This window comes from Monodon monoceros, unplaced genomic scaffold (assembly GCF_005190385.1).
Source record: "Monodon monoceros isolate NGI ecotype Baffin Bay Population unplaced genomic scaffold, NGI_Narwhal_1 Super_Scaffold_2, whole genome shotgun sequence".
NCBI classification, from domain to species: domain Eukaryota; kingdom Metazoa; phylum Chordata; class Mammalia; order Artiodactyla; family Monodontidae; genus Monodon; species Monodon monoceros.
The window spans coordinates 102,369,389-102,391,331 of NW_021703776.1; the positions used below are offsets into that span (position 1 = coordinate 102,369,389).

The following is a 21,943-nucleotide window of genomic DNA, read 5'->3' on the forward strand; positions in this document are numbered from 1 at the left end:
GCAACGAAGACCCAACGCAGCCAAAAATAAATACATATATACATACATACATAAGTACATAAATACATTAATTAATTAATTAGTTTAAAAAAAGAGATGACCCAGAAGTGGCTCAGGCACATCTGCTCACATCCCATTGGCCCATGGCCACACCTGCACTCAAGGGAGCCTGGGAAGTGTCATCACGTGTCCAGCTAAAATTCAGGGCGTTCTGTTAGTAAATTCCTGTTTTATACATCTTATAAAAGTACACAAGGTATTAGTATAGCGATACACATATAATTTTTAAGTACACTGACACACTTATTTAGGGTGAGAGCTAACCCTCGTTTAACCAACAGAAACATGTGCTCAAAAAAGGTCTGCAGAGAGTAGACACTGCTTTGGGAAAGATCCCCGGCGTTCTTCTTACTTGCTGCAAGTAATAATAAATCCTTCCTTCTCCAGAAAAAATTAAGGTCTGCAGACATCAGCCCAGGGGATAAAGCCTAAGTTACTGAGCATGTCCCTCGGGGTTTGGCCCTAGGAACTCCCCTCCTTCCTCCAGACACTGACCCGACCCCCCAGCCGTGCTCACGCCCGCCCCCACTGCCTGTCTCCACGTGACAGGCTCGAGCCTCTCACCCCTGAGGGGCACGTCTGTGCTCCCATGGCATCCTCTGTGAACCTCTGCGAGGAAACCTGCATCGGACGGTGGCCCCACGTCTCTGGCTGCAGGACACAGTGCTCCTCGCACCTGGCCACGTCCTAACCCCTGGAGCCTGGGACCATGGCGCCCTGCACGACAGCGGGACTCTGCACATGCGGTTAAGTCAAGGCTCTTGAGATGGGGAGACCGTCCTGGATTACCCAGGAGGGTCTTCAGAAGTGACAGAGGGAAGCTGCAGAGTCAGACAAGGAGACAGGAGGACAGAAGCAGACGTCAGGCTGATATAGGAGGGGCCACGAACCCAGGGTAGGGGGGTCTCCAGGAGCTGGGAGAGGCAGGGAGCCTCCAGAAGGAGCGCAGCCTGTGATGCCTCGATTTTAACTCACTCAAACCCATTTCGGACTTCCATCCTCCAGAGCTCTTAAGACAAGAAATGTGCGTTATTCTGAGCCACAAGTTTATGACAGTTTGCTACCACAGTCCTGTGAAGCTCACACGACGCCCTTCTCTACCAGCTTGTGAGCTTGTAGAGGACACAGGTAGATGCCTGAGCTTCTGTATACAGTGTATACAGCAGGTGCTCAATGAGGGTTTGGGGGTGTGGGTAGGAAGGAGGAGGGAGGGCAGCAGCTTCCGACTCAGATGGGCCTGGATTTGAATCCCTGCTCTGTCACTCATGTGCAACAGCTCTGAGCAAATTTCTTAATTCGGGACTCAAATTCTTCACAGCTAGGTAACAGATGACACCTATCCTTCAGGTGTTTATGAAGGTTAAATAACAGAGGCCAGGGACTTCCCTGGTGGCGCAGTGGTTAAGACTCCGCGCTCCCAATGCAGGGGGCCCGGGTTTGATCCCTGGTCAGGGAACTAGATCCCACATGCATGCTGCAACTAAGCGTCCACGTGCTGCAACGAAGACCCGGCGCAGACAAACAAATAAATATTAAAAAATAATAATGATAACAGAGGCCATGTTGGGCGTCTGCATTTTGGACAATAACCAAGGAAGACAGGGCTGTGAGGCATGAGACGCTGACCACCCACCTCTCCTCTTCCCTGATTCCACATTCTCCTCCCGGCTACGCCCCCGCCCTCTAGAAATCCCCGTCTGGACAGTGAACTTGCCTGCCCTCTCAGCCTCTTCCCCGCCCTCGCCCACGCCTCCAGGCCTTGGCAGGACCTGGCTGTCCCGTGCCACCTGCTGTGCAGCTGTCCCACAGACCTGTCCTTCCCTCTGTGTTAGTTTCCTGGGGCCTCTGTAACGAAGCACCACAAACTGGGGGCCTTAAAACAACAGGCATTTTCTTGTCTCTCAGTTCTGGAGACCAGCAGTCTGAAATCAAGGTGCCGTCAGGACCGTGCTCCCTCTGAAGGCTCTGGGGAGGGCCCTTCCTGCCCCTTGCAGCTTCGGGGGCTCCCGGCCACCCTCGGCTTCCTCGGCTTGCAGCTGCATCTCTCCACCCTCTGCCTCCATCATGACGTGGCCTTTCTCTGTGTCCTCTCTCTCCGTGGCTCTGTCCCTCTTCTTACTAGGACACCAGTCATGTTGGATTAAGGGCCAGCCCTGCTCCGGCATGGCCTCATCTTGACTAACCACAGCTGCAATGACCCAATTTCCAAATAAGGTTGTAGTCTGAGGTCCCAGAAACGACACGAATTTGGGGTGACGCTATTCAACCCAGTGCAGCCTCTTAGCCACAGCCACCCACCATCGTCTGAGTCCACTGTCGTCACTCCCTGGAGACTGGGGGCCAGGCACACATTCTCCTCCACAGCCCATCCTGCCTAAGCAGCCCTGCCCCCCACGCGAGTACGACTCAGCCGCGCCTCGGCCCCGCCTCGCCGGACACCATGGCCCGCGTGGCTCTTCCTCGCCACTTCGGCCGCCCAACTCCAGGGCCACGCCGTGGCTTGTCACCATCACCCACAGCTGCTGTCCCTCTGAAACCCCCCGCGTGACCGCAGTCTCTCCTCCAGATTGTGTATCCAGTAACGCACGTGTAGGTGCCTGGATTATGCCAGTGGACAAAACACAGATGCCGCACGCGGGAGGGAACACCGAGTTCTCACGGCACTCTGCACGGTTCTCCCTCCCGGGGGGCCGCTGCCACCCCCACCCCCGGGCCTCCGCCCACGTCCATGAACCACTCCCCGATACGCTAACCTTCCCTGCCCCGGTGTCCTTCCTTTGTTGCACCTGGAAAAACCCAGTTTCTCTTGCCCCCAGATGGTGCACAAAGGAATCATCGCGCCACCCTGCAGACCCTGTGGAGGCCCGGCACGAAGCCCCAGGAGGCCCTCGCTCGGCCTGCTCACCCCTCACTCCGAAGCCTCCAGCAAACTCAAAAGCCCTGAGGGCGGCGCCCTGGAGCCCACCCTCCAGGCCCACCGCCTGCGGGCCCAGGCCTTCCTCAGGGGCGCCCTCCTGGGGACAGCCGACCCCTACTCACCCCACACCCGTCCCTCCTCAGCAGGACTCTTCAGGAGTTACTCACACTTTCTCCCCCTTTTCTCTCTCTTTCTACTGGAATCTTCCATCAGCACTTAAATGTGTGTCTCTCCCATCTTTAAAACAAAAGAGAACGCCTCCAGCCCACGTTCCCCTCCAGCCCTGTTCTCCCCTCCTTGTCCAACCTGGCTCCTTATGAAGCAGCAGCCTGACTCCGCACTGTCCCCCCCAGGTTCCCCACGTCCCATCACTGCCTCCTTCGGACAGAAGCTGGCCTCTGCCTCTGCTGACTCTCCTTCGTGGAACACACCTCTCCGGATTTCTTTTTTTTTTTTTCCTTTAACGTGGAAGAAGCATTTACAGACTTGCACGTCATCCTTGCTCAGGGCCCATGCTGATCACTGAGTCGTTGCATTTAGTGTCTGTGCTGCAAACAGGAGCGTCTCTCTGGGTTTCCTAAGCACATTCCTTTTCCTGTTTCTGGACCTTCCATCCCAGTGCCCTTTGCAGCCTTTTCCTAATCTCCGCCCCCAGGGCCACCAACGCTCATTCATTCTTCACCCCACACACCCTGCCTTGGTGCATCCTCCAAAGACTCTGGCCGCCATTTGCAGAGGTCTCTGTAAATCAAAGGGTTGGGCTCTCACGAATCTTTTTTCCCTTTCTGAGTGACTGACACAGGAATGGACCATCTGACCCAACTGGACCTACAGAAGCAGCCTTCGGCTCTTCCTACAGCTTCAGACTCCGACAATGCACTCGCTGTTGGCTGTGGACTCTGGATCCCCAGCAGCTACAGGGGGTGCTGAGAACCAGAATCAGAACAGCGGAGGACATGGTGACCAAGGGACAAACTTGACCAACCAGAGAAGGGAGACAGAAAACTAAAGATACTCTTTTTTTTCTTTTCCCCAAAGGACTGTTCTTGTAAAACATGTTTGTTCTCCACAGCCTGTATGGGAGACATGGTGCACGACCAGGCAAGTGGATGTGTTTCCTCGGACAGCTGCAGCCATGTCGGTAAGGCTCTGCCTTGTATTTCCTCCTTCACTGGTTCACTCACTTCATTCCCTCACTCGTGTTGAGATGACACTTATCAATAAAGTCTCAGCAAACAAGCGAAGACACTCCCCAACATACAGGAAGAATACCATCCTGCTATCAAGACGAAGACACACACACTTCACACCCACTGGGATAACTAGAATCAAAAAGTCAGATAACAGCCAGCATTGGTGAGGGTATGGAGAAGTCAGAACCCTCATATGCTGCTGGTGGGGGTGTGAAATGGTACCGCTGCTCCGGAAGAGAGTCCAGCCGTTCCATAAACAAGTAAAGACAGTTACTAGATGGTCAGCAAGTCGACTGTCAGCAGTTCCCCCCGAAAGAAGTGAACACATATGTCCACACAGAGACTCACACACAAATGTTTGTAAGAAGCATTATTCATCATAGACAAACAGTGCAAACAACACAATTGCCCATCCACTGGTGAGTAAACAAAATGTGGTATTTCCACATAAGGGGGTATTATTCAGTCGTAAAAAGGAATGAAGTACTGGTACGTGGTGCAATGAGGATGAACCTTGAAAACATCACGCTAAGTGATAGAATCTAAACACAAAAGACCACATATTATATAATTCCATTCATATGAAACTCCAGAACAGGAAAACCTATAGAGACAGAAAAGAGATTAGTGGTTGCCTAGGGCTGGGGAGTGGAAGCTGGAGGGTGGGATGGGAGGCGCATGAGGGGAAGGATAGCTCGGCACACACAGAGCTTCTTTCAGGGTGATAAAATGTTCTAAAACTGGCTGTGGTGATGGTTGCACAACTCTGCATATACAAAGAGCTATTGAACTGTACACTTCAGATGGGTGAATTACATGATGAGTGAATTTTATCTCAACAAAGCTGCTAAAAAGTGATGACATGGTCTATGCATGATCTCCGAAGGCCTGGTTCCACTATACGCAAAGTATGATCCTACTTGTGATTTTTTGTTTGGTTTTTTTAAAAAACACACACATACATGCATAGGAAAAATATCTGGAAATACCCCAAAAAGTTACAGTGAGTGTCTCTAGGTGGTGGGAATTATGGATTTTCTTAAAATGTATTTTCACGTTTTCTGAATGTTTTACAATAAGCACGTGATGTTTTTCTATTTAAAAATAATATACTGGGCTTCCCTGGTGGCCAGTGATTAAGAATCCACCTGGCGATGCAGGGGACATGGGTTCAAGTCCTGGTCCGGGAAGATCTCACATGCCGCAGAACAACTAAGCCTGGGCACCACAACTACTGGGGCTGCGCTCTAGAGCTCACGAGCCACAACTACCGAGCCTGCGAGCCGCAACTACTAAAGCCCTCATGCCTGGAGCCGGTGCTCCGCAACAAGAGAAGCCACCGCAATGAGAAGACCACGCACCGCAACAAACAGTAGCCCCCTATCACCTCAACTAGAGAAAGCCCGCGCACAGGAACAAAGACCCAACGCAGCCAAAAATAAATAAATTTTAAAAATAATAATAATATACTTAATCATCTACCCTACTTTCAAAAATAGGTTATTTAAATAGATTATTTTTAAAATGGTTATTAGTGTTACAATTAAAAGGACAGTAGGAATACAGACTAAGAGCCATAGATTGCCCACTACACGATGTCTTAAAGTTCTTAGGACAGCCCCCCACACACACCGCCCATGATCCCACGATTCGTCTCTGTCCAGAAGAGCTACTGAGCATCGTGCCCTTAGTGAGTGGTCTGGGGAGAAGGCACGGGACTGGGTTTAGTTCCTAAGGGACAGTAAACTCCCCTTGTGTAATAGCACCTCTATAATGATTAATATAAAGTGGTACAATTAAGAACTAAATGGGACCCTCATGAACACGTTTGCCCAGACACTTAACTCAGAGTCACTGACTGGGGCTGGAGAGAATAGAGCCCATTATGTTGAACAGAGAAACTGCATCAATGACAGCCTCGCTGGAGATAATGGCATTTCAAACTCTCAAAATATTTGAATATGGTTTCTGATATCGAGGCTGCGGTCTCCAGAAAGTAAATCCAAATCCTTCCATTGTCATTCCCCTAGACTGACTTCTTTCATGGGATCAGACTCCACAGGCATTTAGGCAAACCACACACCCTGGGGATGCAGTGACCAACGCTACCTGAGATAGAGGCCATGCTGACAGCCCTCGGCAGGGACCAGACAAAATGCAGCTCACAGGCATCCCTCCCGCCTTCCCACGGGTCCCCGGGGCCTCTGTGTAGCTTCAGGAGCCCCCTGGTTCACAGAGTCCCACTACAGACGCCCGAGGGGATGGAGAATCAGAGGCTAGGCTGCATTAACATCTGCTCCGGTAGAGAGAAAAAGGTAACTGAGTGAACAGACCCTAACACACCAATTAGCTAATGGAATTAACAGCCCTTTTCTGCACAGCAGACAGACAACACAGGAACCCATAAAGTTTTTTTATATGTACTTGGACATAAGGAACATTGAAATTGAAAGATATTGGGATAGTCTGCATGGCCATGCAGAATGGCAAGAGAACAAAGATGAAGAAAACTATCTTAGATCCCAGAAGACAGATACGCTGATTTCTGTGCTGCCCGGAATCCCTGTCTACAGCAGTTCAGTAGGTAAGCAGAGAGCTGTCACCTTGGTTTATTGGGCTTCATATATCTGAATAAACCAGGTTTTGAAAGCAGATGTGCAAAAGCTTCCTGTATCTACTGGTGTTGCTCAACTGAATCCATGACACACCTACATTTCAGGGTCAAGGCTGTGATGTATATGCATCTCCATGAGGTTAAGAGCTTGATTTATATCAGTGCTTCCTAACCTGTGTGTATGGGACTTGAACTTGAGGGTGGGGTAGGGGAGACCCAGCACAGTCCTCTGATGGTTGAAGAAGGGGTGACTCTCAATTATACAGTATCCCATTGTACTGATGTGCCATCATTTATCGGACCAGTTTCCTGTTGGTTGATAGCTGGGCAGCTTTTTGGAACTTTGTGGGTACCAACATTACTGTGAAGGTATACACACACACACACACACAGACACACACACACATACAGACACACACACACACACACACACACACACACACAGAGAAACATATCTTCATGTACTTATGCAGACTTCCTGAGAGAAGAAGCGAGAAAGGCCACTTGGAGCCTTTCAAGGCTCCAAGCCTTTCTTGGAGGCTTGGCTCTTCAAGGCTCCAAGCCTTTCTTGGATTCCTTGGAGTCAAAACTACTTCGAACCTTTGGGAACAAAGTACATAGTTGTGACCAGGGCAGAGAGAGGAAAGCCTGGCCCTGCCTGCCCACAGGCAGAGCTGAAGACGGAACCCTCCTTTCCACCAACTCCTGCTTTGTCTGGGTCAGGCTCAAGAAATGAAAACAAGTCACATTATTAGAAAATGCTGTCTCGATTGAACATAACCATTGGAGAGCAATTTTGGTTATAATCCACAGTGACAACAGTCTCTTATGTTTTCACAGAAGTAGAAGATTAGGTTAAGTTCATGCCACGTTGGCATCATGGACCGGGGGTAGGACATCCACACAATCAGGCTGTGTCTAGCCCGTCAAGTAAAGGAGACAAAGAAGAGAAACCAGTTCTGACCCTGGGGCAACAGGAACACGCTAACAAGGCAACTGTCTTTTGTAGCGCCTCTCAGGTTTCCTAAGGAAACACCGCTATGGTCTGGGAGAGTAAACATATCCACTGCCAGCATTACTTTTCCTTGAAGTCTCCTGATTACTATTAGAAATTCTTGTGAATCCTACCCCCACCCTCCAAATCAAATTTGAGAAATGTTGATACCTCCGTAAGATGTTCAGGTTTTCTTTAACCTTCTGGCATAAAGCCAGAAACCCTGATGTGGAAGATGCCACACAATACGGTATTTCACACTGCCTAAGCCTGTAGGGTCTCTTGGCGGCGAGAGAATTTGCTATTTAGAGCAAACTTCCTCTCAATCTCTGCTCACCCGCAGACAGTACAAAAGACCATAGACTTTCTCTACTGTTTTTCAAGGACATCTTAATAATACGACCTTGCTCAACAAGATGTGGGTTTTCAGTCGGCGAGGAGCCTGCCTCCTCTTTAGATGGTGAGACCCATGTGGCAAACGGGGTATAAATATATTACATCAGCAAGATAAAACAACGTCTTATTTTTTCATGAGTGGTTTTGATGGTTTGTTTTCCCATGAAAGGAAAGATAGTTAGAAACTAGAAGAAATTATTTCATGAAAATTTCATCACTTTCATTTTCATAAAGGATCTTATGTCGTAAGTTTTCAGAACCACTCTGGTGGCTGGGAAACATAAAAGTACCCTTAACAACACGCACATCCTTGCACACACGATAAACAACTCATATCTCCGAGCCCTTACTACGCATGCCAGCACCTTCTGGTCACTGCACACACGAACCCGCTTTAAATTAGCAGCTGTGGTGTCAGGAGCCTCAGGGAGCAGGACAGGGGACAGAGATCAGAGTATTATCAGGTGACAGGCAGGTGCAGAGACTGACCAGCTGGCGAGGCCTCACTGGGGAAGTTTTGGAATGGGCCACGCCTGCGTCAGGGTCTGGGGGCTAAGGTGTTCAACTACCCGACGCCAGGCCCGCGGCTGCCAAATGCTGGAAACGGCCCTCCCGCCGCCGTCCGGTCCGAACCTGCGTGGGGAGCCGCCCGCCCGAGGTCCGGGGCGCTCTCGGCCAGCCCCGTCCGTCAGCCTGTGCCCCACTCCCCGGCCCCGTCCGTCGGTCAGTCCCCCAGCCTGTCGACACAGCCCCACAGCGCCGTGCATCGGTCCGCCGTCGGGCCTTCCCCGCATTCCCGTCCATCGGTCCCCCAGCCCGTCGTCCCCTCCCAGCTCCGCCCTTCGGTGTGTCCGTCCCCTCCCCCACAGCCCCGTCCGTCAGTCCGTCCCCGTCCGGCCCCCCGCCCCCGTCCGCCCCCCCCCCCCCCCCCCCCCCGCCCCCCCCCCCCCCCCCCCCGGGTCTGGCTCCCGGCGCCGTCAGTCCGCCGTCCGTCCGCGCTCCCAAGTCAGTGCGCCGGACGCAGGGCTGCGGTGGCGTGTGATGACGTCATATGGGTCGCCCGCCCCCGATTGGTCGCGGGCGCCTCACCAGACCGCGAGCGGACGGGCGCGCGGGAGGGGCGGGGGCGCGCGGTGGCCACGCCCCCTGGCGCTTGGGGCGGGCGGCGGGCCGGGGCGGGGTCACGTGACCCGGGGCCCCGCCGCCCGCCTTATAAGCTGCGCGGCGAGCTGCACGCCGCGGGCTCAACTCCAGGCGGTTTGGGCCGTGACGCTCCTCGGCGATCTCCTCCCTCGGCGAGCCCGCGGGCGGGCGCCCCTCAGCCAGGTACGCGAGGCGCAGCGAGGGGACCCAGGCCGGTGGCGGCGGGGGTGGGGTCCCGGTGTCGGGCCGGGCGGGGATGTCGGGGTGCCGGCGCCTCCACTCCCCCGGCAGCCGCCCCTCGAGACGGCCTTCCACTGGGATCCTCGGCACCGACCCTCGGGGCTGGGCGCACGCTCTGACCCCAGCCCGAGTCCCGGAGCGGGGGGCTGCACCCCCGACCCCAGGTGGGCTCTGCCAGTGATCCTGTCAGTTCGGAGGACCCCAGCACCTTGTCCTGGGCGGCCTGCCTCCAGGCTAGCCTGGCTGGGTCTGCCTCCTGCAGACGGACGGGGTCTGAAAAACTTCAGGACTGGACGGGCCAGAACTTCGGGGCTTATGCAGAGGGGCACTGCGGCGGGCGCTCAACGCTCAGGTGTACCTCATCTGGCTGCCGCTGAAAACAGCCTGTGCAGCTCCCAGGCGGGGTGTGTGGGCAGGGTCCTTGCAGCCCTCCGCCGCGGTACCTGCCCGTGGGCTCCCCTGAGCGGCTGACTCCGAGGGCCTTGGGGGTTTCCCTGGACGTGCCGGCGATGAAGGCGAGCAGAGCCCTCCCTCTGACCGGGCCTCCCTGGACCTGCCATGTCCTTTGGAAGTGAACTTGATCGGGGTTCCACCTCCACACCCCCTTTTCCTTCTAGGAAAGCCTGTCACACTGGTGGCTGATGCCCAGACTAGACGACCACCCCTGGAGCGGTCCCTGCGCTAAGGGCGCAAAGCACAGAAGCCACCTGAGGGCCAGTGCCAGAGGGCTGGAGGCCAAAGTGGGAGAAATGATCACCTCCTCAGTGTCAGGCCCCTCTCCCCTGGTGGCCCACAGTGCCCGGGGCACTGACCCGGCTCACGGGCCCGTGAGCGCTGGTGTGGGAGGCCATGGCAGCAGCGGCCACATCACCAGCTGGCATCACCACCTGGTGCAAAGGAGCCTGGTGCTGTTCTCAGTGGGCGTGGTCCTGGCCCTGGTGCTGAACCTGCTGCAGGTCCAAAGGAACGTCACCCTGTTCCCTGAGGAGGTCATCGCCACCATCTTCTCCTCCGCCTGGTGGGTTCCCCCGTGCTGTGGGACAGCAGCTGGTGAGTAAAAACTGAAGATGTTTGGTTAAGAACGATTTTCAGCCTCTGAGAACCGTTCATTTGAAAACCGAACCATCCGCAGAGGGGAAGTGTGCATCTCCAGTGATTGTATTTAGAGAAGGAGGCGGGGGGAGAGGATGGTGATCCGCAATGCCAGTCTCTGGAGGCTGGAAGAAGCCCAGCGATTGGGGACCAGGTGTGGAGATGATTGGCTGTTTCACGCTTGTGCCAGGCTGACCGAGGTCCTTCCCTCTTACTGATCCGGCCCTGAGGACAGTGTTGGGGGAGCCCGCAGCTGTCATCCCGAGCGAGCTGTGCGATTGGCCGCTGGCAGAACTGGTGAGCGAGGGAACTGCAGTGCGATTGGCTGCCCCAGCCAACATGCTACAGCGCTGGGTAACTGAAAACAAACCGTCACGTGGGCCGAGTGGGCAGAACTGCTGCCCGAGCGGCCTCCCACACTTCCTTTTTCGGGATGCCCGTGAACGTGCCAAAGCCAGGCCTTCCCCCTAAAACGTTGGGCTCCATAGATGAAGGAAAACAAATCCCCTGTTCAGAGTTCATATTGCAGTACACCTGGCCAGCCACAAAACATGACCCAGGGTTAGCAGTCTAAATTGTGGACAGGCGGACTGTCTTTTTTGAGTAGAATTTCTTGGTCATTTGGCTGGTTTTATAAACTTGCTGAATTGGTCTCAGCTCAGGTCACAGTACTTCTCTGGTCACACAGCATCCACTGACTAGCAAACATTTGTCAGATGCTTTCTGTAGCATCAGCTCTCCCAGCTGTTGGCAGTACAGAGTGAGCGGACTGCCCCTGTCAAGCATCCTGGTCTGGCGGGCAGAACAAGCGTGTACCTAAGTGACTGCGGTGCTACAGGAGGGATGCCCTCCTGTCTGCTTCGTAGCTGATGTTTATGGACTGCTTACCTTGCATTTTTACATGTTTTGCTTCCTTTCGTCCTTACAAAAGGACTCTGCTGTAGCTCCATTTTACAGACGTGGAAACTGAATTACAGAAAGGTTAAGCAACCGTGTCCAAGGGGACACAACTGAGTGACAGGCCCACTGTTCTTAACTCTGCCTACTCCCCCACTGGAGTCTGGGTGTATCCCCTGCGCTGTGGAAACACGTTGCCTTCTCAGCACGAGGCTGGAGTGGAGAGCTGTGTTCCAGCCGGGACGTGTCATGGGAGGGATGCTGTGGTTACCAAGCAGTGGGGAGAGTGTTCTCATTTTTGTTCTTGGAAAGATAGGCTCCTACTTTGTTTTTCTAAACCCTTTCAGTATATGGCTCTACACACTGGTGCTGTGGCCTCAAGGCCCTCGTGGAAGCTCCCCTCCCCACTGTACGATGGAACAACACTGACGCAAACTGGAACAACACTGATGCAAACTGGAGGCCCCCTGTGTAGGCGCAGAAGTAGTTTGCTTATGGATAATTAACCCCTGGCTCCATTCGTTCTGTGCTTCAAACCAAAGAACTGCGATTTTATTTTAAATTTTTCGAAACAATGATTTTTGTTTGTTTGTACTCGAGGAGAACAAAAATGTAAAATTAGTTTTAATTCAAATATTACATTGTAGCTGATAAATCTTCTAGGAAAAGGAATGGTTTGAAAAATATGTTAATAATTGCCACGCAGAGATCACATCATTTTCAGCCGGTTCTCTAACGCTGCTGCCTTGTCTTTCTTCAACAGCTGTCGTCGGCTTGCTTTACCCCTGCATTGACAGTCGCCTTGGAGAGCCACACAAGTTTAAGAGGGAGTGGGCCAGTGTGATGCGCTGTGTGGCAGTTTTTGTTGGTATCAATCACGCCAGTGCTGTATCCTTCAGTGGGTGTGCTGTCCAGAGCAGCTTCTTACGTTACATGTTGAAAAGTTTCGTTACTTTTAATGAGTATATATCACATCATGAGTCAGTTGAACCATCTTCTTCCGAGTATGTTATTTCAAAGCACGTTGCTCAGTTTACTCTCAGCAGTTTTCATAACGGTTCTTGGAGTCCTTTCAGTTCATTTCAGGAAACAGTTAACACCAGGAACACGGTGGACGTCTTCATTCAGTCCTTTCTCAGGCAGCATCTGTTGGATCCTCAGAGTTCACCTTGTGAATTCCCTTTACATTTCTACCTTACATCCTTCCACCGTGAAGACCTGGTTCCTGTGGCCCAGTGAGAAGTGGCAAGAGCATCACTCTTCTTGGCGGATCCTTCCAGAAGGTGGAGGAGAAGCCTGTCTGCTTCTCTGTCCCTCCCTGGCATGACCACGCAAGGCCCAGGGCCAGTCAGAAGTGGTGGCCTCTGGAATAGGGTTCTTAGTGGAGGCTAACTTCAGGATCAGGTGCTGGCGCCCACGGGTGGAACGCACAAGACATGCTGCGTGTCTGTACACAGTGCATTCTTCAGGAAGACGGGCCGTGGTTTACCAGCTCTCAAAAGATTTATGGTTTCTTTAGCACAACTAGATTATATTTTTGGAGAAAGTTAATTTTAGAGTTACTGCTTCTTAAATCTGCTCTAGCCTGATTTTAATGATAAGAATGTCAGAAAAGGGTATTATAAGAGGTCTGGGCTCTGACAAACTTGTTTCGTCCGCAGTTGGTAAGCAGTGTTGGGACAGAAGCCAGTCGTGTCTCCACCAGCTGCGACCGTGTCGTGTTGGATGCCATCCTGGTGAGGTGTCTTCTTGCAGACGTGGAGCGAAGACTGGGCTTGCTCAGTTCAACCGACTAATAAAAACGAGAAGTAAAAGGGGAACTATAGAGGACTTACTAGCAAAGTATGCTGTTGGTTGAAATACCAGCAGAATTTTATATGTAGCTTTCAGGAAGCTTACTTGTAAAGTCAAGTTTTCAACCCAGGGATCCCAGAGAAGTTCCAGGTCATCTCGGTCACGGTAACCTTGTATCCAACAGATGCTCTCTGCAGCTCACCTGGCAGCTGCTATGGATGAAGAATTATGTGGTGCACACATAATTGTAGGCCCTGGGGCTTTTTTGGGTTTGACCATATTAAAAACCGTTACGCTTTTCCTTAACTCTGCATCGCCAGAAATTGGATTTTGCCAATAACGTTCAGCTCTCCTTGACGTTAGCAGCCCTGTCTTTGGGCCTTTGGTGGACATTTGACCGTTCAAGAAGTGGCCTTGGGCTTGGGATCACCATCGCCTTCCTTGCCACTGTGATCACTCAGCTGCTGGTGTACAATGGTGTCTATCAGTAAGCATGTGCTCTCAAATATCACCTCCGTCCGGAAGCTGTTACTTAACTTTTAAAAAAAATACCTTCTAAGCTAAGATGTCATGTTTTTTCTGTAATTACATAGCATAAACTTAGACATGAAATTCTCAAAAACGCTGCTTATTGTTGATTCACATGTTAAAAATGCACCATGCGTAATTTAATGTAAAGGAAAACCCAGCAGTGGCGGTGAGCGTGGATGTCACATACTGACGCTGCTGGTGCGCCGTGTGCCTGCCCCACCTGCGCCGGGGAGCCGGCTGCCCAGGGGCTCACGTCTCCTTCTCTCCAGGTACACGTCCCCGGACTTTCTGTACATCCGCTCCTGGCTCCCGTGCATCTTCTTCTCGGGAGGTGTGACCGTGGGAAACATAGGACGACAGCTAGCCATGGTACGTACAGTTGTCACCTGCGCGCCCAGCTGTGGTTCCCAGCTTCACAGGCTGAGTGTACGTGATACATTATGGTTGCTGTTGATAAATATCTAGTTGAGACTCGCAACAGTTATTCAGAAAAGCGTATTTAAAAAAACTAGGTGCAATACCCAGGTTACTCTTTGCTAGATTATAAAGATTCAGGGAATCGTAAGCTCACAACGCGCACTAAAAGGAACTAGAGTTCCACTCACGTTACAGATGAACTGCAGCTCCTGTGATAACTGGCAGAGAAAAGTTACTGAATGGCTAAATGAATGATTTATAATGAGTTTCCTCCCCGCCTTCACGCAGGTACAGATGATGCTATGCTAGGGAAGGGACCCCAGGCCAGGCCCATGAGAGTGTGGACCAGGCTGGGAGGGGGCTCAGCATCCCTGTGTAGGTGGACTCCAGCCTGGACCCTGTCTAATAACTAAAGAGAGAGAAACGGGACCCCCGCACAGAGCCACTTCCCGAGAGCCAGAAAGACAAACGAAGTCGGGATGACTTAGCAGTTATTTCCGGGAGTTAATAATGGTCGACACTTGAGCGCTTTGATGAAATGTGGACATTTGACTGTCAGTTTGAATAGACTTTGACTCGAGGCTTAAATAAAATGAACTAAAAAAAAAAGAAACTAGAATCTTATAAGGGCCATTTCTCTCAGAGACACTCTGGGGCTTTGTCAGAAACTTGACTTGGTTCCTCAGATGGTGTTTTTAAAAACAAGACGTTTATTCGTGCCAGCTGACGGTGGCTTGGGAGGGCCAGATTTGAAGGCTGCTTGGCTGTTTCATAAAAATGGAAGTAATTTCAAAAAGGCAGAATTTGTAATGTGTTCCACCGGTTCCTGAGCCCAAATTATCCTTGCCTTCCACCCTTTTGTGACTCTGTGTGGATCTGCTTTTGCCAAAACGAAAAGACTCAATTGAAAAACCTTTCTTTCTCGACCCCTCATGAGCATCAGAGGACCTGGCTCTTCTCACACTCACGGTGGCCACAGTCTCGTGGTGCCCCTGTGCTGCTCCCTGGAGCCCTTTCCGGTTCAGAGTAGAACGAGGCAGCTCTATGATCCCTTACTGCTTTGGGATTTTTATTTTCAGTGCCGTTTAGCTGAGGAGTCCTAATAGGGCTTTTGAGATAAGTTGTCTTCAACCCCCGTGACTCTTCGTGGAGTTAAAACTGACAGCATTCAGCCAGTTGGTTATAAATTCGGGAGGCTGGGCTGATGCTGCCATGCATTTATGATGAAGGTTTTTAACCAGCTTTAGTCTTTTTTTTTTTTTTTTTTTTTGCGGTACGCGGGCCTCTCACTGTTGTGGCCTCTCCCGTTGCGGAGCACAGGCTCCGGACGCGCAGGCTCAGCGGCCATGGCTCACGGGCCCAGCTGCTCCGCGGCATGTGGGATCTTCCCGGTGCATCGGCAGGCGGACTCTCAACCACTGCACCACCAGGGAAGCCCAAGGGTCTTTTTTGATAGAGGTAGACACTACACATCATGCACTAGCTCCTAACACCTAGAAACGGTTGAAGGTAACTTATTTTACAAGAGTGGCACAATCACACCTTTGGTCACGACGCTGAAAGAAGGCGGTTTTATCAGTGATCATTCCATCCTTGTCGCAGGCATTTTCGTTTTTGAAAAGATGAAAGTTTTAAACCTAACTTAAGATAGCTGGCATAATTGTAATTCTCCCCACTTAAGCTTTTTCTTCTTTTTCACTCTTTAAAGTTGGGGAAAAAACTTGTATTTGGATGTTACTGCTGTGTCTTGATACTGGAGGAGGGTGATGAACATCCCAGGTCATCAAAGGGAAACAACCCTCCCGGGTCTCTGAGCCCAGCGCTCCTGCCATATTTACATCCGTGAAAATGTAAACCCTTACGCCTGGATCCCAGCTGAAGGGGGAAACGGCAGGCCCTTTCCAGCCGGAGGAGCAGTCACAGCTGGTTTTACCGACTCCCCCTCTGGCTGCTGCATCCAGCATGGGTCCTCGGAACAGATGTGGTAGCGGGCGCCCACTGCCGGCTGTTCCCGGGCGCCGGCTGCTCCAAGGGAGAAAAAAGCTAAGTCCCTTTTCTCCAGGTTTCCAAACCCAGCGGAGGGCACAGTCAGTGTGAATGAAGGCAAAACGATCGCACATCACGTCACAGCTGTGTTTCTGCCAGAAGTCAGGCGAGCGAATGAGGGAGACTTACTCCTATGAGTTACTTGAGACCTGAGACTGAGGAACCAGGTTTAAGTAGTTTTAAAGGATCGGTCAGTCGGATTGGCAAAGGCATGCAGCACTTGCTCCCAAGGTAGGGAACAGGACAGGGGGTGTGTAAAGGAACGAAAGTGGCGATTTCTGAGAAGGAGAACTGCAGGTAGTTTAGGGTTTTTTCTCTTTTGCATTTTTAAAATTTACAATGAAAACATTACAGTTGACCTTTGAAGAGCACGTGGATTGGGGCACCAGCCCTCCAAGAAGTTGAAAATCTGAGTGTAACGTAGAGTCAGCCCTCTGCTTCCGTGGATTTAACCAACCACAGAGCACGCAGCGCTGTAGCATTTACTATTGAAAAACATCCGCATGTAAGTGGAACCGTGCTGTTCAAACCCGTGTTGTTCAAGGGCCAGCTGCACTTGTATGAGCAGAAGCGCTAAGGTGCGCACAGGAGTTTGTGACAGGTCTCTGCAGCGGGTGCATGTGTGTCAGGAGGTGGGCAGACCTGCTGCTGTGCCCTGTTGAGATCGTTTACGTGGAGGTCACTGCAGGACGCTGGTCCCTCTGCCTCTGTGCTGTTTACTGGGAGCAAAGCCTTGGCCTTGGGTTGCGGATGACAAAGCAGCACATCAGTCCCCCCAGAGCTCCCAGACTCTCATCCCTACCCCAGCAGCCCCTCCCTGAGTCTGTCCAGACTGGTCTCTGCCTTTTTGTTTCTCTCTTCTTCCATCCTTCAAAGTATCTGTAAACGAATCCACCCCGAAAGCAGTAGAGAATCTTAATAAAAAGTCCACCTTTGTCCAACAGGAACTGCGTAGCCTTCACATCCAGTTCCGCTAACTCTTGAACCTTTCAACCTACCCCTCCTCTTCGCAAATCCCCTGTCCACTTCGGCTTGAACTGAGGACGCTGCCTTTCTTGCCCCTCCCGTGGGCTGGCAGGCGGCCTTTCTAAAACCTGCTGCAGTAAAAGATAAGTGCGTGAAGCCCAGACTGTATTTTTCATGAGAAGAGAACTGGAAGTGTAGGAAATTAAATGTGCTTCAGATTACATCAGAGCTGAAGAATGAAAACTCCATTTATAATAAGCTTTGTTCTAGAAAACTGTGGCTCCCCGTGACACTGAGTGTCCCTGCCCAACTGCAGTCTTTCCCAGGACCTCTTGTTGCGTGGGCTTTCCCCACCAAGCAGCAACAGGTGGACGTGGCGGGCTGGAGCGAGGACACTGCGGTAAAAGCATCCACAGGTGTGGCTGCTACCCTCCTCCACCTGCCTGGCCACTGCAGTTGCAGATCCCAGTCACCTGGAGAAGGTCCCGCGGGCCTGGGCTGCGGGGACCCTAGCACGTAAGCCAGGGCCACTGAGGCTCGTGCATCCTAACACACTGGGATGTGTGCCCTGCTGTTGTGTATCTGTGTCCAAGAATTGTTAACCTCATGTTTATTCTCTTTGGGGACTCTTGAAAGTTTAGGCTGGGACAGACTGGCACCTTGCTAGAATCTTTCTCACCCAAAAAAGTCTTTAAAAAGAGCAAGTTAAACATTTTCTTTTTAAAGAAGGAGTTAAAATACTTAAGCCAAGTCTTTATTTTCTTCCTTCAAAGAAAGGGAAAAAATTAACAGCTTATTTGTGAAAGTGAGCTTATTCTTTGTTAAGAATTTGAAAACTCATTTCCATCCTTAAAACCCAGGAAATGGCTCAGTGCCTTAGAAATGGGATTGGTCAGCACCGCCCATTTCTTTTCCTCTGGCTGTGCCGCTGGGCCCTTAGACAGAAGATGGATCTGCGGTGGTATTTTAGGGGCAGCGTTTAAGAGTGAATTCTTGGTTTAAAACTTCACCAAGTAAGGCTTTTGTGGTGGGATGTGATTCGAGTGAAGAAGATGAAGGTCTGAAGGTGGAGACCTTAGGTGGGCGCTGGTCAACACAGTGACCAGAGCTGCCCGAGTCCAGTGCGACGTGGCTCTGTTCCCTCTGAGGGTGACCGTCCCAGCGCCTCTGCATCCCTCCCCTTCGCGCCTTCTCAGTTCCCACTGCCCTTAAAAGAAATATGGTTACTACCATCAAGGGCAGCCATGCCCCAAACCTACAGGTTGGCTTTGCTTGAGTGTTAAATGGTCCGAGTGGCTTTTTCTTTGTGGTATTCGTTGTCAGCCTGCATGTTTAAAAGTGAGTCCGTAGCATCATTTTATAGAATCTGCATCTGTTGCTGTTTGTAGCTTAAAGTCTTTTCTCAAAGAAAGTAAGGCTTCCAGCTGCCACGGCGAAGAGCGTGGCCCTGCTTCCTGGGGCCCAGGCCCCGGACACCTGGTTACAGGTGCGCTTCCCTGGCACATGGAATTCAGTTTGCCTTTCCTGTTTGCCATCCAGCGGCTGCTGGCAGTAATAACAACATTAATTAGCACTTCTGTTGCACTCGAGGTGTTGTGCTAAATAGTGTCACTGCCAGCTGAGGCCTGTAACAGCAGTCTAGAGGTAGGGACTCAGCCCGCTTTAGAGATGGGGAAATCCAAACTCAGGAGGCTGACCACCTGCCTGAGTGGGTGCAGCGCAGGGCTGGAGCCGGGCGCCTCGGGAGCGCGCGGAGCTGCCCTTGCACACTGCTCCCCACTCCACTTGGCCGGCCAGCTGCTAAGCCAGAGGTTAGAACGTGTGCAGGAGGCGTGGCGGTCTCTCCTCATGCAGCCCCGTGACCTCAGGAAGGTCATCTGGTCTTGGATCCGATGCAGGGGACATGGGTTCGTGCCCCGGTCCGGGAAGATCCCACATGCCGCGGAGCGGCTGGGCCCGTGAGCCATGGCCACTGAGCCTGTGCGTCCGGAGCCTGTGCTCCGCAACGGGAGAGGCCACAGCAGTGAGAGGCCCGCGTACTGCAAAAAATAAAAAATAAAAAAATAAAATATGTATACATTTAGTGCTGATTTTCTCTCGCTCCTTTTTCTCTTTCTACATGTAGGGTGTTCCTGAAAAGCCACATAGCGATTGACTCTTCAAACCCACTGATCCTGAAGAATGGCAAGATTTGGGAGAAAATCTGGGATACTGGATTGTGGCAAAGATTATCTTTTTTCCTCAATAATCTTTTTAGATTGGGCTGACTGTACAAGTGACTCCTGGAAAGCAGTTCACCTGTTTTAGAGCAGCAGACTGGGAAGATGACCACTTGTGCTGAGATGTCACCTTGCCTGACCGCATTCACGCCTGGGTCTGCTCAGGAGGCCCCAAGTGCAGGCCGGCCGGCTGCAGGGTCCCGAAGATTCGGTTTCATGTGTCATTAAAAGCAAGTTGCCATATTTCCAAGCCTTGAACTAAAGCCTAACTACCAGCTCTGGTTTTGTATCAGCGCCCAGGGGAGAGCTCGATGGTGCTTACAAAGATGAAGTGTGATAAAATAGGAATATTACTTATCCAAAAGATTTATAAAATAGGGTTGTGTAAAAAAAGAGAAAGGCAGGGGCGGCGAGCTTAGGGTGGCAGTGCCGGGCGCCCCGTCCCGCAGCTGCGCACGTGTCCCAGCGTACGGCTGTGCTTTTCATTCCTCCGTGGAGTCGCATGTAGACAATCTTACCGAGAGCAGAAGGCAATGAGAGGTCATCGTTCTGTACTGTGATGTGCTGGAATGTCCACCTCAGTATTTACGCAGTTTATCCAGAATCCGTAATCATCTAGGAGGGGCACCTGCCTGCCGTGTGTCTCAGTCTTAGTGAGCCGAAATCGTGTGTTGTTTCTTTGATACTCCAGAACAGAGATGACTGTTTTTTTTCCACAGCCCTATGGGATTTGCAATCTGTGATTGCCTTGTAAAAAGAAGAGTGCGTATGTCACTGTATTAAACATTTGGTGTTTCTAAATACTCAAAGACGTGGTGAGCACAATGTATTCATTTAATGGCATAGACCATGTTTGTTAGACCCAGTTTGCAAGTACTGGGTCTCCAACTTCAAGTGCAATGTATATGAAAACCAACCTGAGCCTTGTATTCTCTTAAATATTTATTTTTTTAACGTATGAGGTGTTACAGAGGGTTCTCCATTTCAGTGCTGCATGGGGGCAAAATTCAGCAACAGCCCCTCTCAGTTGTGCAGTTACTTCGTTGCTGTGCTCTCCACTGAGCCGGTCCTTTGAAATACTCCAGTTTTGTGCGTTTAGTAAACTTGTAATTTTTACTCACAAATTTACCTTTTTGTATTTTGCAATTTAAATGTTTTGGTTGTTTTACACTCTGTGAACATGGCTGAATGAAAAGACTCCTTCCCCCTGAGCAGCTGGAGGTCAGAGCCACTGCCAGCAGCCGTGGGCTGTGCTCTCAGCTCCCCTCACGTGATGGTCCTCGTTGCAGTTGGGTTTTGTTTTGAGGAAAATATCCTGGAGTAGGTTACTGTAGCTAATTTGTTTTAGAGGAATTTTGTTTAAAAGAAAATAGGATCATTCTGAACTTTGCAATGACCCCCTTACACATTTTTCTGAAATCAAGCAGCTATGTGAAAAGAGTTTTCAATGAGGCTATCAGCATTTCATGAAAAACCAGAAGTTATTAGATGAGACCAGGCATTGAATCTTTCAAATATACTTGATCATGCACAGTGAGTATTTTTTTCTCTTAAACTGGAAATAAATCTATACCTGTTAGAAACAATGTAGCCAAAAGATGTGAATCTGAAGAATTTTGTTGCCGATACTTTATAGCGAGTGTATGAACCAAAGCCATCTGAGTCTGTAGAATGTAAACTAGTGTGAACACGCTTTGCACTACGCCAGGTTTGAGCATTAGTGGGATCCACATTCACACCAAGTTTTCAGCATTGTGTTCTTTTGCATTCATTTTTTACTTTTATTAAAGGTTCAAAACCAGCCATCGTATTTATGGGTTTTTCTTTAAAAAGGCGGGGAATTCTCTCTGTAGGATATTCAGATTTGGAATGGAAGAATATTTTATAGCTTTTCAAAATGTACTAAGTTTCAACACAACCTCTTGGGAAACTTCGTTTTCCTCCTGGTGGAAAGTGACGTGTAGTTTAGCCCAGTTTAACTTCCTCCTGCCCCTCCCACTGACCCTGGGAGGTTGGGCGTCTTCTTGGGCCTTGCTCTGTCCTCTCCCAGGAATGCTATCCTCTCTCTCTGGGAGAGAGGGCCCTTTCTCCCTGTACTAGAAAGGGGGGGAGGTCTGGACACCCAGAAAACAGAGCCCAGGGAAAGGGAAGAGCATCCAGCCCAAGTAACAGCCAGCATGTCCAGGGTCCGCGAGTGGCAGGCCACACGGCAGAGGAGCAGCGCCCTGCCCGAGGTCCACTTCCCTCGGTCCCTGCCGGATGTAGAGCCGCCCCAGGTGACGAAGGTGTCAGGGCCCCACCGCACACGCTGCCCTCCGCACAAGTCCGCTGAATGCCTGCTCTGCCAGCGCCGGGTGCTGGGTTGGACAAGAGTCAGAACTGGCCTCAGAGGCTCTCATCCCGGGGCCCCAGTGCCAGACCGGG

The 21,943-nt window shown here is 51.1% G+C and overlaps 1 protein-coding gene across 5 annotated transcripts; it reads left to right on the forward strand.

Annotated features, from left to right (window-relative positions):
• Positions 1-9,361: 9,361 nt before the first annotated feature.
• INSIG1 (insulin induced gene 1) lies at positions 9,362-21,188 on the forward strand. Of its 5 annotated transcripts, none has more exons than XM_029233813.1 (6): positions 9,362-9,500; positions 10,175-10,607; positions 12,310-12,434; positions 13,661-13,827; positions 14,141-14,240; positions 19,426-21,188. In XM_029233813.1, exons 2-6 carry the CDS (start codon positions 10,199-10,201, stop codon positions 19,453-19,455), a joined length of 831 nt encoding a protein of 276 aa, XP_029089646.1. In that variant the 5' UTR covers positions 9,362-9,500; positions 10,175-10,198; the 3' UTR covers positions 19,456-21,188. The 5 variants fall into 5 exon arrangements, 3 of the variants coding, with proteins under 3 accessions (XP_029089646.1, XP_029089644.1, XP_029089647.1); XM_029233811.1 differs by having other exon boundaries at positions 19,558-21,188; XR_003795263.1 differs by having other exon boundaries at positions 12,310-13,513; positions 13,661-14,240; positions 19,426-19,467.
• Positions 21,189-21,943: the final 755 nt, after the last annotated feature.